The sequence below is a fragment of the Scophthalmus maximus genome, chromosome 19 (assembly GCF_022379125.1).
Source record: "Scophthalmus maximus strain ysfricsl-2021 chromosome 19, ASM2237912v1, whole genome shotgun sequence".
Taxonomy (NCBI): domain Eukaryota; kingdom Metazoa; phylum Chordata; class Actinopteri; order Pleuronectiformes; family Scophthalmidae; genus Scophthalmus; species Scophthalmus maximus.
Genome location: NC_061533.1, coordinates 5,032,298 through 5,052,695, shown reverse-complemented (window position 1 = coordinate 5,052,695; position 20,398 = coordinate 5,032,298). Strand labels below are relative to the sequence as shown.

Below are 20,398 nucleotides of genomic sequence, written 5' to 3'. Positions count from 1 at the left end.
TGTAAACAGCAGAGAGGACCCAAAAAAGGATGGTATCAACGTCACACATCCTTCCTCCTCTTGACAACCTGTCACCTGCATCGCCCACAATGCAACTCAGCTACTGACACTTTGGACAGGGATTCCCGGTGTATTGTGCCGGCAGCGAGTGGCGTGGCCTCGAGCCTGCAGACGAGGGGTGGGCTGCAGAGATTTCGGTGAGCTCGCTCCTTCCCCAGCGCCACACAACCACATGTATTTACTCCCGACTGGCGCTGACTCGAGCGACATCATCAAACAGTTGTATACAGTCAAACAGGCACAGCTCCCATTTAAAGGGGCAGTAAGCGATCCTAAAGCACTACGCGTTGTGTTGAAAATCTGAGAATATTTCCTCGCCGTCCGTTAGCTGTCGCTTTTGTGCGCGCGGCGGAAAAAACGAAATCTGGGTTTTCGCCGAAGCTGTAAATCTGTAAATCGAAAAGCAAAAAAATGGTGCGGACCACACCACACAACAATCCGAGTGCAGATGATAAACATATTTACACATGTGTTAACTCCGCGGCTTTGGCCTAACTTGTTAGTGCGTCGGACTCCCATCCCAGAGGTCACGGGTTCGCGGCCCGGCCGGGGCAGTAAAATCACAACAGCAACAAACAGAGAAACATGCTTTCTCCGGAAACGGTTACTGCCCCTTTAAGAGAAACTGACTCCATTTTGTTGCAGTGGCCAACAGACTTACTACAAACCTACAAAGGATAAAACATCTCATCCATAAACGTCCACCATCAAGGCCAAATCATATCTCATGATATTTTAAAAGTAGAAACCTACCTCTGCTATAGAGCCCAGGCAAGTGTGACACTGTCAAACTGTTGGACTGGCCAGTGGGCTCAGAGACAGACACGCCGATCCCCCCCATGTGTGATGGGGCACGACAACAACAACTCAAGAGAGAAACACTTTTTCTTCTTCTTGCTGGCCTGAAGCTGTGTTGGCAGCTTTGGTCTGGAAAGAACAGGAGCCATCTTGGAGTCCGTCCGGTCCTCGTGATAAACCTATACGCCAGAAGCCAAGGCCTATTTCCAAAGCAGGTTTTATCGAGTGTTTTGTGTGTGAATCAGTCTTCTGGCTTCAAACCAGATAGAAAACCATGTTGTAGTCGATCAGCGCACGTTCTAGACTTGAGAGGTTTCCAGCTTTTATTGAGCAATCTCTTTCTTCGCACAGGCCGACAGGTGTGAACCAACTCAAACTTCCTCAAAAGTTCCGGCGCACCGGAGCCGCGGAGGCTCGAGTCCTCCTGCGGCGGCCGTGGGTTCGACTCCGCCCCCGGCCCTTTGCTGCGCGTCTTCCCCCAATCTCTCTCCCCCCTTCACACTGTCCTGTCATTAAAGGCTTAAAAATGCCCCCAGAAATGAAACAAAGACAGAGAGAAGCCAAAGTAAATGTCCATTTATAACCAAGGGACGTCTACGTGGAATAGATCGTGATGGCGGGCACTCATTTCCGCTAGGTGCTACAAATGATGAGATTAGTGTGTGTGTGTGTGTGTGTGTGTGTGTGTGTGTGTGTGTGTGTGTGTGTGTGTGTGTGTGTGTGTGTGTGTGTGTGTGTGTGTGTGTGTGTGTGTGTGTGTGTGTTGTATGTGACGGTGTTAGGATTACAGAAGACCCTCTATACCTTTAGGTGTGACAGACTTAAGAGTGGAAAATTGAAAAACAAGTAGGTAGGTGAGAGGATATGTGTGTGTGTGTGTGTGTGTGTGTGTTACAACAGTGTGTGAAAGAGAGAGAGAGAGAGAGAGAGAGAGAGAGAGAGAAATCCTCCCTGAGCCAGAGAGACTGACTTGCTTTCTCTATCTCCCTCCAACACCAACTCAAGGTCGGCTGAGGTCGGCACTGCCGAGAGTGGAATCTGCATCGACTGCGGCCCGGCCAATATCTGCTCCGCTGTTTATTTCTTTCTTTCTTTCTCCCTATCAGCGATGTGTCCCACAATCCTCTGCAGTGATTAAACGACTGAAAGGGAGCGTGAATTTGGGGATGATGGGATAGAGAATCAGACGAATTTATCCGGGAGCGTGCGTGTCTGTGAATATTTTGGCGGCCATGTGTGTGTGTGTGTGCGTGTACGTGTGCGTGTGTGTGTGTGTGAGTGTGTGTGTGTGTGTGTTTGTGCGTGTGTGTGTGTGCGTGTGTGTGAGTGCGTGTGTGTGAGTGTGTGTGTGTGAGTGTGTGTGTGTGAGTGTGTGTGTGTGAGTGTGTGAGTGTGTGTGTGTGGGGGGGGGATAAAAAGACAGAGGCAGATCTGCAGACTAGAGGCAGATGCGACTCAGTGGTCGTGAATGCCTCTGTGTACATTCTGAAATAGTCTGGCGCACCTCGGCCTCGTCTCACCGCTCCTTCCCCGGCGCCGGCAGAGAATTCGCAGCACAAGGTTTCTCCGTCGAGCAGAACCTTACGAAGAAGGCGGGCGGACGAGCAGAAAAGTGCTCAGACGCATTCCATCGGATTGTCTCTATACGTCAGTGTCAAATAAACTGAGATAATGACCAGTGTCGCGTCCGCCTCTGTGCCCCATGGCTCCTTCTTTTATACTCTTATATGTTATCATATTCTGCCACAGAACATTAGCATTTAAAGACCCAAGAAGGATTCTTCTTTTTTTCTTCTTCTTCTTTTGGTTTTTCCAGCATTTAAAAGGAGAGCATGGGATCAGCTCCCAGAAAGCTCCCCGACTGTTAAATACGACATTATTCGCAAAAGGCCGCCACTTTTTCCTCAGCAAATACTAAAATGTAGGTGAAATGCGATTCAATATCAGTCATGAATAATAACAATAATAATAATAATAATAATAATAATAATAATAATAATAGTAAAGTTGTCCTTTTTCAACTTTATAGGAGTGAGAGCAAGGTGACAGCTCGCAGCTTTTCAAGATGACTCTTTGACAAATGGTGGAAAGAAAAAAGGTTGACTTTGTCGGCGAAGGGACAAAAGCCCCGGCTTTTCATCTTTCCTCTTCCCGTGCTCGTGATTTTAAATCTGAACCGGATGATGTGTTTGTTTTACAGAACTGAGCCAGGAAGTCCTCGAGTGGTCCGAGAGATCGTCGCCCATCACATTGCTCATACTCATAGAATTGGATGATGACACGTGCGCCGTCGCCAAGTGAACACTGAATCCCTGTTTTGATGCACTCGTGCCGCCGCGAAGTCTCGTCGCTCCTCTCCCATTTTAAACATTCGCGTTGAAGATGCAATGGTTTTGGGAAAAAGTGGGATACAACCGCAAAATATATAGTTGAACTCACATCGCCGTTGGTAATATATCCACCCAGTGCACGTAGCGACAGATCTGCTATCCAGCTTTCATTTGGGAGACGGCGCATTGGGGGGGGCGAGGAGCCGGCTGTGACGCCCACGTGGGGACAGGGGCGAAGACCGGGAACAACAGTGGATGAGGGAGGTCTGTCAAATGGAAATTGGTTTTCCCGGAGAGATTTGTAAGTGGCCGGAGCAGCTTGTAAGCAGCTTTCACTCCCCGATGAACCAAACCCCCCCCCCCCCACACAGAGGCGTACGATTTCCTGCATGTGACTTCCAGGGATAAGAGCGTGTGTTCATCTCGCAGCTCACATGCTGTATCTCCTCCTGAAGGGGAAGCGAAGCAAAAAGGCCTACCCCGCCTCATTTTATGTACGACGTGTCCTTTGCAGCTCGCTGCAGCCTACAGTGAGTCTCCCCGAGGCAGTGTGGGTATTAAGTGAGTTACTGGAGGGGGGTGGTGGTGGTGGTGGTGGTGGTGGGGGGGGGGGGGGGGGGGGGGGGGGGGGGGGGGGGGGGGGGGGGCGATAACGATGATCTTCACCGTGAGTGATAGTGAGTGCCGAGGTAATCCTCGCCTGGGACCTGTACACACAAACTAACAAATTCACATGCTCACACGAGTGGCAGTGGAGCAAAATGCCACCGAGATATACCTCTCAGATGCACATTCCCCCCCCCCCCCCCCCCACAACCACAACCACACACACACACACACACACACACCCTGTTTGTGTGTTATCAGTCCGGGCGCCGAGCATGCAGGGAAATCAGATGCGCGCAATCTCGTCCCCAGGAGCCGAATTTGTGGCCCCTCAACGGCTGTTAGGATGATGCTCCCCCTTGTCCGCCGCCTCTCCCTCTCTCCTTACAGCTTTATTCTTTTATCACATGGACAATCAGACGGATAGATGCGCTCTCGGGCTCGCAGGCGGTGGGGGGCCCGCGGACCAAGGACCTCTCTAATGCAACCCCCCCCCCCCCCCCCCCCCCCCCAGCCTCGGGGTGGTTAGCTGAAGCCATCTATGGAAAAAAAAAAAGAAAAAAGAGGGGGAGATAGAAGAAAAAGTAGCAGAGAGAGGAAAGATGAGTGCTAGAGGGGCGTGTGTGTGTGTGTGTGTGTGTGTGTGTGTGTGTGTGTGTGTGTGTGTGCAGGGAGAGAGAGGACAGTAGAGTGTGGGGCAAGTTTCTACAACCACGTCTGTGTGTGTGTGTTGTGTGTATGTGTGTGTGTGTGAGTGTGTGCGTGTCGTGTGTGCGGGTCGTGTGTGTGTGTGTGTGTGCGCCGAAAAGACACAGTAGTGCTCCCGCAGATGAAAGGAAGCAAAAGCGAATCTCTCTCCCACGTGTCACAAGTCTGTCCCGTTGAATGAGACTTAAATCCATCAAGTCAAAGTAGGAGAGCTTTCTCTTCCTCTCTCTCTCACCACCTCGACCACCCCCCCCCCCCCCCCCCCCCCACCCCCACCCCTCTTTTCTCTCACTTTCCTGTCCTCTTTCATCTGATTGTCTCTCCCTCTCTCTCGCTGGACCGAATCAATCTGCCACCCACAGATCATGTCATCACGGCAAGACGACAAGGACGCGTGTGTTCGAGCTGCATGGCCCGCATGACACTTAATGGTCATTTGCGCCTGTGCCTGTTTGTGTGTGTGTGTGTGTGTGTGTGTATGTGTGTGTGTGTGTGTTATAGCCGTAGTGTCCCTCCACACGCGCGACAGCCAGTTCTTCCTGCTCCGCTTATGAATAAAGATGATATTAATCCTTGAAACATGAAGGAGGGGATTACTGTGTTTACTACGGTGCACGTCTGTGGAAAGGGAGTGCACTCACCCAGCGACGGCGGTGGCATGTTTGGACTTCCAAGAAGCTTTGTGAAATGGCAGGAAAGAGGAAAAGGAAGAGAGAGGAAGAGACAGTGTCGTGTTTCTCTCTGTGGGGAGCGCAGTGCCGGCTGTGAGTGTGTGTGTGTGTGTGTGTGTGGGTGTGAGCCTGCCATATGTTCTTTAAGGTAATTTATGGAAAATAACAGTAGATAACATTTCTATTTTTAGACCTCCGTGTGATTTATCTTTTCAAATCCGCCCCAGCAACACGCCAATATTTCCCCTCTGTCTTCTCCGAAAGTCCACATCGCCGTGAGACAGAGTGTATGGGAGAGGAAAGACGGAAGACTTTAAGAGAAGCCGAGCAACCAATCTCCCAAAATAGGTCGGTCTTGAAAGCAGGATGAATTTTCACACAGGCTTTTAAAAGGGGGGGGGGGCTTTTTTAGGACTGAGGATTGTGGAGGAGAAGATGCTACTGAGGAGCTCTTCCCGCCTCACACACACTCACACACACACACACACACACACACACACAGCTGGGTCGAGGTTCACAGAAGGGCCATGAAGACTAATACTGCCCCCTGGTGTTTGTCACTGGGACAACACGTGTGTGTGTGTGTGTGTGTGTGTGTTTTTCTACGGGCTTGCATCCAGAGACTCACCCACTGAGCATTTGGCAAAGGCAGAAACATGTGGGCTCAGTTTCCTCATATAGGCATCGCGTCCGCGGCTCCAGCGACAGACGTGGGTGTCCACGACGCGAGACAGGAACAGATGAGATGTCCATACTTTTTCCCTGTGTAGAGAGTCAGAGCCTAACACACACAAGAAACACAAGGGTGTAATACAAGTGAAGATGTTGGCACCCCCTTTATCCGGAAAAAAGATTTTTTGGTGCCCGGCCGTCCCTCACGCTCGGAAGTCCCGAGGTTGTGTAAGAAGAGAGAGGGCGTTTCTCTGACTCACCGCCCCCCAAAATAAGACTGAGCATTTGTTCATTTCCTGTTTGGCAAAAGCATCAAATAAGCCGCATCTGCTGACACAGCTCTCCTCCGCACCTCCGCTTATACTCTGCTTTTCTCGACTCCAGGAAGTGTAATTTAATTGTCCTGCATCAAAAAAGGAAACTCGTTTTGATTAAATTATTTATTCAATGTGTTTTTTTCTCAGCTCAATCAAATTGAATTTTTGATTTAACTTTTAAACTTTAGACTTAATTGACCAAGTCTGTCCAATCAATGCGTTCACATGTCACCAAGCAAGGAAACCTGTGGTGGGAAAAGGCAAATTACTCAAATTCCTACTTTATCTTTAAATTAAACTGTATTCTAAATCAGTCAATGACTGCAGCTACAATCACTGTTGAGGAGATCGTTTGGTGTTTTCATTTTAGCCAGGTTACCCACATTAGACGCATTTCCATTTCCACGAATTTCCATGTAGGGTTTTTTTCCCTATTGTTTTTCACTATTTAACAAAATTAGTTATCGGAGTTTTGCATGTACGCATTTTGTGAAGGACTTTGATATTGCAAAGGAAAGATAATTGGAAATTATTGCATTAATAGGTCGGTTCACCCAAATTCATAAATATGATTTATTTTACTCAACGCTGGTGGTATGATTATTTCATCCAGGTTTTATGGTTATGTGGCCATGGTTTGGAAAAAATTAAAAAAAAATTCCGCTCAGCTCCGTTTCACTGGAGTGGAAGAAAAGGCACACCAGGAATTATACCTCCATAAGCCGGACAAATAAAACCTGAGGCTGGTGAGAAAATTAGATTTTCTCGTGATATCGTTGTGAACCAACCTCCTTTGAAGACTCTAGGGAAAAAACTGGGAGCCTGAATTGAAATATTGCAGGAATCTAAAATAAAAATGCCAATAAGAGAGAGAAGGGGAAGAAAGGTACATGACGGATTCGAATCGGACCAATTACGTTTGAGTTTAACATGGTTTGTCTCCGTTTCCTTCTTAAAACTCCCTCAGTATCATCTCCAACAAATCCAAACAGAGATCTGGTCGATCGCCGTTTGTCTCCTCACCGCGGAGCAGCAGAAAGACGAAGAAAAGAAAAAACCCAGGCTGGCTGCTCTTCTCTCTCTCTCTCTCTCTGTCTCTCTCTGCTTTCATCTCAGCATCACTGGTTGGGTGTAGATGTTCCTCCTACTGTTCCGGCATGACAATTAGATCCATAAACCAAGGAGCACCGTGCCGCGTACGCGCCCGGTAGGGTGATACTTTCTGTTCGCCTTGCACGGACATCAACCAATAAGAACGCATATGCAAAGGAAATGGACAGGAAGCCACGGGCGCACACGCTGGCATTACCAAACGGACAGACGCTCACACACACACAGAGGGGGAGATGAAAAGCATTGTGTGGCTCTTTGTGTTCATGAATATCTCCTCTTTTTTAATTTATGTGAGATGTTTTATGACCAATTTGACAGATCTGCAGAGCGAGGGCGCGATCGAGGTCAAGGCCCTCATCGATGCTCTCGTATGGACGCCAATTAAAAGTATGATGTTTGTGCTTTCCTTTAACATCAGTTGTTCAGATCTTAATGTCAACTCTGCAAAAACCCCGGATGATGTCCAATGACAGAGTTTAACTTTCTACAATATCTATGCATGACAATTATAAACCAATAAGGTTTACATGTTTACACAAACACGTGGATTGCGATTCCAGTTTATATGAAGGCAGTTTTGCTTGCAACTCGCCTTGCTACATATTGGACGCAATCCCTACATTAGCATGACATTGCTTTTGGTTGGGTTTATTTATTTTAATTTTTTTTGGGGGGGGGGGGGGGGGTGAACATTGAACATTGGCACAGGATGTAATTTTTCGCGGGTTATTGTCATTTTCATGTCATTCGGGTTGAATTATTTTATCCCATCCTGTTTATGATAAAGAGATTTCTGCTCACAATCCACAGTTTGCAATTCATTTATCAGTTATGCAGTAATTTATCAGTTATGCAAATAGTAGTTAACATATTTGTCACGTTTCCCAATTTGGCATAACCCTGCAGGGGGCCAGGCAACGCCTTTACTCAATGTTTCTGAGCTTAAGTCTCCAACCAAGCTGGAATCTTCTGTAAATGCTAAATAGGTACATTTCTGACTTGCAGAATAAAAAGGCATGAGATTGTGTTATGAAACCCGATATATTAACCGTCAAAAATGTCTCGCAGAGGGGGGCCAAAGTGTCGTCTCAAGCTGTATCTCTTATACATCTGGAAGATGCCTGGCCCAGAAATAGAGGCCCAGCACTCCTCCACCTGGCATATTCACACATATCTATACTGCGCGATCTTTGCACTCGGGGTAAGACGTATTACCTTTACCCTGGCTTCAAGGCGAATATACGACAAAGCGCAAACGTGTATAGGCAAGAACTGAAGTCAGCTGCATGCGCTCGCGGGGACAAATAAACACTCGACCCAGTGTGCGCACACACAATGACGTGTTTTTATTTCTTCCTCGGGCATCGAGTAGCCAATCCATCCTGTGACGGGGAATTGTTCTCTTTCTCTTATTAAAAGAACAGGTGGCCATGAGATAGCGGTCTCATTTTTTCACTGCCGCCGCCGCCGCCGCACCCCATGCGTCCAAACTAATGATCAAAACATTGAGCCGCTTCAAATCATCTCTCACCCCAGACTGATGGATATGGGAACTGATGGGAGAAGGAGAGTGAGAGTGTGTGTGTGTGTGTGTGTGTGCGAGCCTATAGTGTTAGTGCATTGATTTGTGACTGTGTGCGCACGTGGCCCCCACATCTATATGATTTCTGTGTATTTGCATGTGCACATGTGCATATCCGCGTGGGCATTCGAATGTCAGGGCCTCGGCGGGAAATAAAAGCCTTCAGTGCGAGTACCGGAACAAGTGCCTTTAGTCTTGAGACTTCTTTGGAGAAAACCGCCTGCTCTGCTCTTGTCTGGTGACTTTCCCCTTCAACGCACAAACACACGCGCGCGCGCACACACAGAGGAACGTCGCGGCACATTTTGCGCCGCACCGCGCTCGTCGCTTTCAAAGGGGGAAAAGAGCGTGAATCTCAAGAGAGATGGTGAACAGCGAAGACTGCAAGTAAATCAAGTCATCCACCTCAACTGGTGACTTTGGGAGGCCGCTGTCACGGCCGCTGTGCTTTTAACTCTTCCCGGACAGCTTTACTCGCCCCCAAAATGAGATCGCTTAGAAAAACACGCACCAGTCGGCGATGACAGGCTTGACATGGAGGAGAAAATACTAAATGATCCCGGGGATGTGCGACACCGGGTGATATATTTCATTTGAATTCGTTCCGGCCTCAAAAAACCCTGTGACAGGTCACGGTGCTCGTCCGCTCAAGAGATTCGGCAAATGATTTCAGCGAGGCGCGCCGTCTTCTCTTGTCGTGTTCGAGAGCCTTACCCCAACGTGCAGGAGAGAAGAAAAAAACCGCCAAAGTTTCCATGCCGACCCTCTGCCCCATGCCCTCCCCTTTAGCGTTTCGATCGATTGCGCTGCGTTCGGCCACACAATTTGGATGGATGGGATTAGTCAGCGCCGGTCCCATCTGTTGTGTTTACGACTCGTCTGTTTACTCGCTGGCTCACATCAGAGCTTATACCGCGGCCGGGGGGGGGGTGTTCCTCCGGTGCTGAGGTCATCTGTAGCTAAATGATTCATTTCATTTTCTCACTGAGTGGCCAATGATGAACAACACAGATTCCCCTCACTTCCCCCCGTAATGAAAGGCAAAGTAATGGAAAAACGCCATGTGACGGAGCCAAAAGACAGAATGCAAGTTCTGTGCGACGGTGCCGTTTGGTCAGTTCAACTGCGACGAAGTTTGACACGTCACAATGTGTTGGCCTCTGGTTGCCGTCTGCGGGGGAAAATACTCTGCACACATGAATATTGCTCCGAGACGGGACAGGTGGCGATGTGAAGCACGGCTGCCAACGGTTTCACATCATGGAGATGAGCGGCACACACGCAGCCGGACACATTCACAGTCGAAATGAAACTGCTGAAACGCACAAAAAAAAAGTTGTCCACTGTGAGGTTTTAATATATGCCAGAGCGGTGATTTGCACATTTTCATCAGAGTTGTTTTTCCGTAGGCTCATTTGAACGTCCATCCATCCATCCAAAAATACCAGCTTGTAGTAATTCCAGGGCCACGGGAGGCCTTGCGATGATAGTTCTTATTATATAATCTCCCCAAAGCAAATAGCTTATACAAGTTTTCACAGTCTGGGGGGAAAAGAAAAAAGACCCGAAGAACCTGAAATTCTCTGTCAGACTTCAGGTTCTTCACGCGAAGCGTCTTCGGCTCCGGGCTACAGTTTAATTAGAGCCGATCCCCCTTTTTCACGCAAAACAGTGTAAAAAAAAGCCCAAGGCACACTAGTCCACATGAACAAATGGTGCTGTAGAGACATGAACGCACGCAACAAGACCTTGGGAAATGCGTGACTGGATGTTCTCGCTTTGTCTTTTGTCTGTAGGTTGTCAGTAGGGTTATTTGTTATAGTCGCTGTCAGTCTGGCTGTCATGCGCTGAAGGAAGGATGAGACAGGTCAATATGAAGCTTCCGGCAGATGAGCCCACCTCAGGTGCACCCTTCACCACTTTCCATCCATCCATCGTCTACCGCTTTATCCACTAAAGGGTGGGGGGGGGGGCTGGAGCCAATCCCAGCTGACACTGGGCAAGAGGCGGGGTTCACCCTGGACAGGTCGCCAGCCTATCGCAGGGCCACATACAGAGACGGACAACCATTCACTCTCACATTCACACCTACGGTCAATTTAGAGTCTCCAATGAACCTGACCCCATTCTGCATGTCTTTGGACTGTGGGAGGAAGCCGGAGAACCCGGAGAGAACCCACGCACACACGGGGGAGAACATGCAAACTCCACCACAGAAAGGCCCCGGTTGATCTGAACCGGGATTGACCGGGATTGAAGGCGGTAGACGATGGATGGATGGATGGATGTTTTGTTCAGCAAGTATGTGTGATTATATTTATTTCTATCAAAGTAAAGTAACAGCAGGGATGTTAGGCCACACAAGAAATTGTTACCACTATGATTCCAACTTGTAATTTCCAAATTGGTCATTTTTACGTTTTCTGCAAAAAAAAAGCCTTTTTCTTGGAGAAAGTTGGAAAATATATATTTTGAAAAGCAGTGAGTGAACAGTGGCTGGTCGTGTTTGGCCTCATGATGCTCAAGTCCACGAAAAAACCTCTAGAGTCTCATTAAGCCTCTTGTTGGCAAAGGCAGGACGAAAATTGTAATTTGTGGTTTTATTGTGAAAGTGTCTTGTGTTGACCACAGACTCTTAGGCATCAAAACAACCCGTTAAAAATAAAAAAAAAAACCCCATCGACTTTGGGACGAGGGAACCAGAAGTGCAAAAACGCTAACCGGCTTTTAGGACTAATTCCTGCGGCACTCTCGTGAAGGGTTGCTAGTTGGCTCACTGGGGAAATTACAGTGTCTCGCACAAAGTTCGCGGCCCTTTCTTCCTTGTTCCTACGCTCCTCGCACACATCGGAGCCAAGAGCGCCTCAGGCATTGTTGTAAAAGTACCGACAGGTCCTCCATGTTCACTGACGCCGACACCGCGTGAGCTAAACTGTGGCTGACACATTTTTTGATGGGCCGTGCAGGAACCATGTTGGGATGATGCCGCAATGTCAGGAAATACCGCCCGCCGCCCATCGCCGTAGTTATTCCCTTCCGTGTTTTCACCCCAATCGCGGAATTGTCTGAGCCACATTTGCACCGCGGCCCCTCAGATGACCCATGGCTCCGAGCAGAATGTTGGAGACCAATGTCACTGATGTTAAGGTGGAAAAACATTGTTTCCGACAGATGAAGACTCCATTTTTTCCATGAATCTGTACTCTACTGTAGAGCGGGGGGGAATGATTTGTCTGACCTTTTCTCAGCTCCCCTCTCGGAGAGAAATAACTGTGGGAGCATGATTCCAGCTGTTCAGCGGAAAGTGCCCGGGCCAAGTTTTCAGTTTTTTTTCGGGCCACTAATCTCTCAATTTGCTCTGAAAAGATTGAAGAAAGAAAAAAAAAAAAGACAAAATACTCCTGGCCGGCTCAAAGCCATCACACCCCTTGTTAGTTTGTCAACTGGCACGCAGCGAGCATAGGAAGAGATTAAAATGACTGCTGGAATGCAGCGGCGGGCCAAGTCATTCAATGTGCCACGGTATTAAAAAAAAAAACAATCTTTTTTTGAAACAATGCTCAGTGTGTGTGCTACGCTGTTAGCATGTGTCAAAGCACTGGGCCGTGCCGCGGTCCGACCGGAATCGCAAACGCCAAGGGCACCGGCGGGGACAAAACAATCCGAGTCGCCCGACCACCGGGAGCCGGCGGCAAAAGGGAGCCGAGAGAAATCAGTCGACGTCTGCCGTCCTCCACATCGTTCACGAGACAATGTCAACTTCATTCCGCAGAGCAAATTTGCCTCGGCCGACTTGTCACACGGCCCCGTGTGCTTTAATGTGGGCAGGGGGGGTTGATAAGTCCCAGGGAATACGCCGGGCCCGTGCTGGGTTTGACTGCAGAATTCTTTCTTTTTTTTTTAATAATGCGTCCTCCAAATTATAATTGCCGTTGAAGCTAACCAGGAAAAAAACTCTCCGCAACTGCGTGAGAAGGGATTTGTTGGCAAACGTATACTCCAAGGCGCAACTTACATCAAGAGTAGACTTGGCTCTTAATTAAACTCAGCGCTGTGGCGCTTTGCCTCAGTAAAAACTTAACAGCCACTAAAGTTTCCTCTGAGCAATGATTAATGCATCCAATTTCTGTGATCGCTGCTGAGCGTGGCATCGTGGGTAATTAAATGATGGTCTACGGAGCACCGACTGCGCTCATAAAATGACAGGGCCATAATTATCATGAAGCTCGGTTACCCTCTGACTCAAATACTAATTGTGTATCAATAATCAGGCGGAATATGTCACAGAATTAGAAAATAAACCCAAACAGCCTCCGCTGTGCAAATAGCTCGCAGCAACAATATTGCAGTCAATAGCACCCGGCCCTTCTTTTTGACAACATTTTCGCATTCATATACATATTCATTTATCGAGCAATCGCACAGGTCCGTCGAGTGAGACGCGTAAAACCGATATGGGATCGCCTGCTTAAAAACATATTTACATCATCAAAGATTTGTTTTGAAATTGCACAATGCTCATTAATCAAAATGCAATAAGGCAACCCTCAAACCTATGACCCCCCCCCCCCCCCCCCCCCCCCCCCCTTGCATATTATCTATTTCATTAAAACCAAAGCAACCTGCCAGACTCACTGGCAGGTTGCTTTGGTTAAAAAGGAGATTCACTCGCTGAACACATTGCGCTCTTAGGAGGAAGAGCGATGTGCCGCGAGGAGCCATTCATACGCTCCCATTGATTCATAAACGGGCATCATTTTCAAACCGGCGATATGACTTCAAACGCAGTGGACGAATGTGCAGCGCAGAGACGCCTCTCCGGGGGCACTGCGTCTGCTGTCCATGGAAGAAAAAAACAACAACAACAACAAAAAAAAACACATAATATGTGTGCGGGAGGGATATTGATGTTTCCTTTACTACCATTTAAATCAAGCCTGTTATTTTTTTTCATTATTGCTGTCCCTGTCCGAGATGAATAGGGCCATAAAAACAGATGCCCGCCGCAGTCTTGTTGACATTTTAGAGAGTTCCTCTTGGAGCAGTAAAGATGCCCCGTTTGATGGATACCGGAGCTCTTTAGACGGCGTGAAGACAAAGTGAGGAGCGCTCGCGGGCCCAGCAGAGGCGGATGAGGAAAAGAAGTGGAGAGAGAACGTGGACAATGGGACGGGGGTGAAGGTGGAGAAGGGAAGGTGAGGGGGACGGAGGATGGGGGGGGGGGGGGGGGGGGGGGGGACGTACGGAAAACATTCCGTCAGCGAGAAAACTCCGGAATAGGCCAGAGCAGGAGATGCAGCCGCAGCAGCCGTCAACCTGCGAGGACTCCTTTCCTTTTTTCCTTATATGAAACCCTGACACTTGAACACGCCCTCCCCTCTGTCTCTGTCTCTGTCTGTGTTTTCAGTACACCGGTCTGTAGAGAAGCTCCCCGGAGGCGAGTCGGCGTTTCAGCTCCCGCCACAGCAGCTCCCTCTCCTTCTGGGCGCCCTTCATGAAGCCTCTGTTCTCCTGGGCCCTCCGAGACAGGTAGGGCATCACCTCGTTCACCGGCCCGTAGGGGACATACTTATAGACGGGGTAGCCGGCCTGGCCTGCATGGGGATGACAGTGGATGGGGATGGGAGAGGACAACAGAAAAAAAGGATGAAGCAGATGGACATTGGAAAAAAAAAATATTTATATATATTTATATATATATATGTATGTATTTATTTATTTTTTCTTTCTATCTGTCTGCACACATCGAAGACTCTTCATGAAGATTTTAAAATGTGAGCCAGATCTTTTGTTTGTTCCCCTCCTGATTCTCGGAAGCAGTTTGGTAATCAGGCCATGTTTCGTTTTTATCGATTTACTCCTTCTCATTTGACACAACCACCTTGTCCCACCTTCCGCCGACAAATTTGAGAACCGCTGTTAAATTTGCGCTGGGACAAATGAAACATATAGATCACGACTGCTCTGACTCCCTCGAGTCGTTTGTGTTATTTGCCTTCAGTTGCCACCCCCCCCCCCCCCCCCCCCCCCCCCCCCCCCCCCCCCCCCCCCCCCCCCCCCCCCCCCCCGTAGTCACGCAAAGGCTAAAGTAAAGTACTTCTTCTATTCGTCTGCACATATCAAAGACTTTTCATGAAGATGCAAAATTGTTCTATTTGATTGACTCGGCTAATTTCACATATTGCCGTTTCAGAAAATCTTTTTCCTGCGGGTTATTTTGCACAAAAACTCCCGAGAGCACATCGCGACTGGACGTCACTTTGATTGGCTTCCCTCGTCGAGTGACTGGTACAATCCCTCCTATTTGCACAGACACCCTCGGTTCGTTGCATTTGAATTAGAGGAGCTGCTGTCGTTCCGCCAATATGGCTCGCACACTGCGCTTTGTCAAGGGTCCACTCTTTGCTATTTCTACCCCCCAGTTACAAGCAAAGCATCAAAAATTAAAGTCTTGAATTTGACAAAAACATACTTGTATGTGTTTAAAGCTTCAGGATTCTACTGACTGCTCCATCCCTCGAGAGAACGAGAAAGAAACACGTGTCCGTTAACGTCAATACTTCCGATCGGGAGCCTCGCGTTGACAGATAACTGACTGCCGCGGCTGTGCCTGCGTCTTTGACGGACAAACAAAGTGGCGTAAGCCGCCGGCAGCGCTTTGTGGAGACAGCTTGTCAATAACGAAGGTGTCTCAGTTCATATGACACATCGGGGGGGGGGGGGCTGCGGACCGTCTTCCACGTGTGCACTTCGTGCTCCGCCACGTGGCCTGTGGGTCCCCCCCGTGGAACTCATGGGTTTAGGCGACACAACGGAGAGTTTGAGAAGGAGGATGGTGACTTTTGATTCAGCAGAGGACAATGAATGAAGCAAATGCCTGAAAGCTGTATTCTCTTGATTGACCAGCAGAGGGCGACTCCACTGGTTGCAAAAAGAAAGACGTTTTCCTTCCGAAGTTTATGGTCTCCATCACTAGTTTCAAGTCTTCTTCGATACAGCACAATGTTCATTTTTTAAATTACGTTCCCATTCCGATTAAAATAAATGTCATATGCATCGGAGCGTGGGTACAGCGTGATTGACAGCATGTGCCGTCCAATGCAGGTGTAGGTGGGAGCGCAGTGGACGAGCTCTCAGACGGACCCACCCACAAGATGGCGCAGGTGCAAATGCTAAACCCGACGCTTCAGAACGGCAGTTCACAAACCAACGGGGTGACGCGGACACTTGGGGCCGGACTGAAACTGTCAAATCAACAGGCCTCGTGCGTAGCACAGGAGAGATCGGTGTCTAGTCACTGTGTGGTCGTGTGTGAGAGTGTATTTGGTTTTCTCACCCAACGGGAAGCTGATCTGATCACACATGCCCAGCAGCTGACCGAAGTACACCTTGTTCTCCGTGGGAGTTAGACCCAGCTCATTCATTCTGAATGAGAAAGAGAGAAAGACACACACACGCACACGCACACACACACACACACACACACACACACACACACACACACACACACACACACACACAAATGCAGTGTCTGGTTTGTGCAGATCCAAAGCTGTATATATATTAAAAAAATCAATAGTGTCTTCAACAGTGTCCTTGGATAGAATTGAGAGCGTACCTCCTCAAGGTGTGTTTCACTGTGTCTTCATTATGGGATGCAACCATTACGTTGGCATTTCTGTTGAGTGCGATCTCGTCGAGCACATAATCCAGACACCTTCGCACAATCACGGACACACACACACAAGGAAGAAGGCAGGACTGTGAACAGGTGTCTGTGAAGTGGGGAAATACCACTTTCCTCTCTGTATAATGACTATAATGACCGTATAATTTAAACTGTATACGATGTGATGTATTGTGCGTTGTTTCCATTTCTCTTCTTTACAAATCGTTCTCATTAGCATGTAGGAGTTATTGTGTGGGGCAGAAATACCTTCTTCTTTTGTTTCTTTTTTTTTTTTTCAACAACTAAACAGTACAATTACCCCTAAACACTAAAAATGCTTTTCATAAATTGGAAGCAGATCCACTCTGGAAGGACCTCGGCAACACGTGTGCACTTTACCACCATCTGCAAAAAAGATTTCAATTCCGCCCCCCCTTGCCGCGCCGTATCGGCCGAACCTTGTGCCTGTTCCACGTTGATGTTTTCCTCAAAATCGAATCGAAAGGCTCGAGGACGTTAGCCGTCCCTCTTTTTTTCGTGCAAAACATGTTGCTCAACCACAGGGCGATGTCTTTGATCTCGCATTAAATGTCGGAATGTCAGAAAATCGTTGCAACACCGCAGCCCCCAGAGCTGGACTGCACCTGCAACTTGCACAAGGACCACTCAATGGGGGGGGGGACTTGCTGACACAAGATGATAAGCCCCCCAAAACCCCGATTGAAGAACCACTTCCTTTAAAAATGTGCTGTCGTCCGCAGCAGACGTGTGTGCCTGTGAGGTGGCCACCTGAAATCTGCCAACCACATGGGAAAATGTATTCCAGAAAGTGTCGAGACAGAGACTAAAAGCAGAATCAAACAACTTTTCTAGCGTTAAACTTGCCACTACGATGTTAAAACTGGTTGCACAGGGCAATGGCGACAGAAAACTGACACCGCCCGCACTTCACTTAAGCCTTGCTTTCACCGCGTCATTCTCTGGGCCACGGGAACTCGATTTACGCCACAAACAAGGAAGAGAATAGCGTTCTCCGGGTATCTATCCCAATAATAGAAATGGCAGACGGTGGAACAGTAAGTAACAGCAACCGGCCTGCTCGAGTTTATACTACCAGATGTTTAACTCGAGGTTATTTGTCCAAATTGGGATTTGTACGGTTGTTTTCTCTGCACTGGACAGCAGCCTGGCTGCTGGCATCGGGTTTCGCCATGATGCTAGCGCTGCCGCTAGTCGACGCTAGGAGCCAGACAACAAAAAGTGGGAGCTTCAAGGTGCAGACGCCTTTCCTCTCCTCCGTTATCTCCAAAGTGGAGTTCGACCAACTCCTCAGGAGCTCCGGGGGAGGGGGAAGTACCCGCGTCCTCACCGGTGTAGTGCCATAACTGGCAACCGGCCGTGAAAAGCACCCCACCGTGCTGCGGCCTTTACAACAGAGACCCAACAATAAGACCACCTGGAACCGCTCGGCGCCAAAAGAAAGGTGTCTGTTGCCTCTTTAACTCCTAACGACCAAATTTCCCCATTGTGGGACCAATAAAGGAATATCTTATCTTATCTTAAAATGATCACTATCCAGTAGCAAAAGGACAAATTAAAAGTGCACAGGTTCAGTGTTATTATGAAGGAATGTGGCTGGTTCATTCAAATGTGGCTCCTACCTGTGGTACATTCTATTGGTCGACTCATAATCGGGGTTGATGGGATCCTCGTAACCCAACTCCTCGGCCCGCTCTCGCTCCTGATACATGTAGGCGCCGCGGACGAGCTTGGCGGCAAAGTGCCAACCCTCACGCCGCGAAAGCTCTACGTCCATAGCTACTTGCTCATAGGCCTCCTGCGGAACAGACAAGACTGGGTTTTAAAAACATTGCGTCTGGACCGCGTACGTGCGTGCCAAATTGAGGACTTAGCTGAAAACTGATGTGGAGCTGCAAAACCACAATTCGCATAGTTACTGAATTGCAACTTATTTGCTTTCTGGCTTTTCTCTTTGAATCAAATATGATCAGGGATGAAGAGAGGATGTCAAGCACGCGAATGACTACACATAACACAATATTGACGGACCGGAAAATCTGGTATCGTTGCCAGCTGATGGGGTTCTTACCTTCAGGTAGCATTGGTACGTGTTGAAGATGACAGGCGTTTGTCTGTTGTGGAGCCTCTGCATTTCCAGCGTCAGTTTGCTGATCGCTGGCTGAAAGTAGGTTTGCTCTGCGTCCACCATCAGGCGAACGCCGTTCTCCAGGGCATGCTGGGACATGAGAGATCTCGGTGATTTGGTGTGACATCACCTGACAGTGCTTGACATTCCTCTGCCAAGGAGGCAGGGGGATTACTCAAAATCTACTGAAGCGATTTCCATGAAATCATGTGGAGCACGACCAAAGCAAGGCCCGTTCAATCCGTACTGACTCAAAACAAAATCTATACAAATCAGTAACATGCCAGCGTGATGATGAGGACGCATAGGTGCTTGAGCCCTTGCATTGATCGGTCTTCGCGTTGCCGTCTACTGTGTGTGAGATTACCTTGGCTAAAATGTCCATGCGCTGTAACATCCTCTTCATTTGCTCCTCCTCCTCCGTGGTGAACTTCTCCAGCAGAGGCCCCAGCTCACCTTGCTGAGCAAACAACACCACGATGAACCAACTATCACACACCTATTAGGGATACCTGATCCACCCTTCAGCTTTCGTTGATCTAACATCAACAGATACCTGGAGGGTATCCTGCCTCAAATGTATGAATGTGCAAATAAAACAGGATATTGATCAATTTTAATTCAGTACTATCCATCATTCTGGTTGAAATCGTGTCCTGCTCAACTTCACACCTCCCATCTGGGCAAACTGCAAACACAGTCGATTATCATCTCCAGTATGTTTGTGTGTCTTGAATCATAGATGAGGTTTTAACTGCATTTTTTTTTTTTTTTTAATCTCAAGTTATTGCCACTTTCTTTCAGCTCGTCATTCCACTGAACTTTACATTTGGGACGACCAGCAGGTCCGACGTCTCTGCTCTGTCGTCTATTAGGCTGTTCCAGTCGAGCGCGTCGATGGTTCTGTGGGGGGGCAGAGCACAGAAAGGAATCAAGGCCGCGGCACATCGGTGAGTCTAGAACATCGCCGGTGTCTTGTTTGATCTCTCAATAACTCATCAGCAGCAACACGTAGAGATTAACTTCAAAATAGTTTAACTTAACTTAATAGATTCACTTCTTTCATTTTCATGCGATGACTTGAAAACAAATGAAATTGCTGGCTGTAATTTCATCTCTACTCTAATTATGCAGCAAAATTTTAATTTGGCAAATAACCTTCGGCAGAAAAATGATTAACTGTCTTGAGGGTTGTTGTTTTTCTTCTAGTTTGTCTTTAGCACGTGCAGCACATGCCAAATGAACCAAGACGACAAATAAAAGAAGAAAAAGTGTGGTTAAATGTGCATTATGTTCGCATGTGTGACTAATAATGGTCAGTCCTTTTTGCCGTACACAAATCCTATGAGAATCCCCTTCTTTTGTAAAATACTGACATTATTTTACACATATTGACGTGTGAAGATTTTGCTTACCCTGACGCCGCCTCTTCCCTGCCAGTGAACCAGCCGTAGAAATTGCCTTTTGCACCCGCTCTGGTCAAGAACTCCTGGATAGATATATAAAGTTTATAAAGAACCAGCACTTCACATACTGTGGAAATGTTCATGCATCACGATAATTAATCATCCCCATCGTACCTGTAGTTGGTCCAGCTCCAGCCTCTGCTCCGAAGTTCCCGTGCCATCTTTCCCTTGTTTTGATGCCAGGAAGGTGAAGAATCGCTGCCATTTCACCAGGACCTCAGAGAATTGGAGCTTTAAAA

General features: G+C 48.1%; 1 protein-coding gene and 1 long non-coding RNA gene across 6 annotated transcripts in view; one reads left to right on the top strand and one right to left on the bottom strand.

Moving 5' to 3' along the window:
* Positions 1–16,185, top strand: part of LOC124849712 — a 161,046-nt gene extending 144,861 nt beyond the window's left edge. For all 3 annotated transcript variants that reach the window (XR_007030161.1, XR_007030160.1, XR_007030159.1), the window contains 2 exons: positions 14,265–14,386; positions 15,962–16,185. This is a non-coding gene — a long non-coding RNA (uncharacterized LOC124849712). The remainder of the gene's footprint in view (positions 1–14,264; positions 14,387–15,961) is intronic.
* Positions 13,757–20,398, bottom strand: part of prodhb (proline dehydrogenase (oxidase) 1b) — a 19,874-nt gene continuing 13,232 nt past the window's right edge. For all 3 annotated transcript variants that reach the window (XM_047329096.1, XM_047329095.1, XM_035640152.2), the window contains 9 exons: positions 20,274–20,390; positions 20,109–20,182; positions 19,521–19,596; positions 19,061–19,153; positions 18,637–18,783; positions 18,188–18,363; positions 16,476–16,574; positions 16,194–16,282; positions 13,757–14,451 (listed from right to left, as the gene is read on the bottom strand). In XM_047329096.1, coding sequence (XP_047185052.1) covers positions 14,261–14,451; positions 16,194–16,282; positions 16,476–16,574; positions 18,188–18,363; positions 18,637–18,783; positions 19,061–19,153; positions 19,521–19,596; positions 20,109–20,182; positions 20,274–20,390 — 1,062 coding nt within the window. In that variant the 3' untranslated portion in view covers positions 13,757–14,260. The remainder of the gene's footprint in view (positions 14,452–16,193; positions 16,283–16,475; positions 16,575–18,187; positions 18,364–18,636; positions 18,784–19,060; positions 19,154–19,520; positions 19,597–20,108; positions 20,183–20,273; positions 20,391–20,398) is intronic.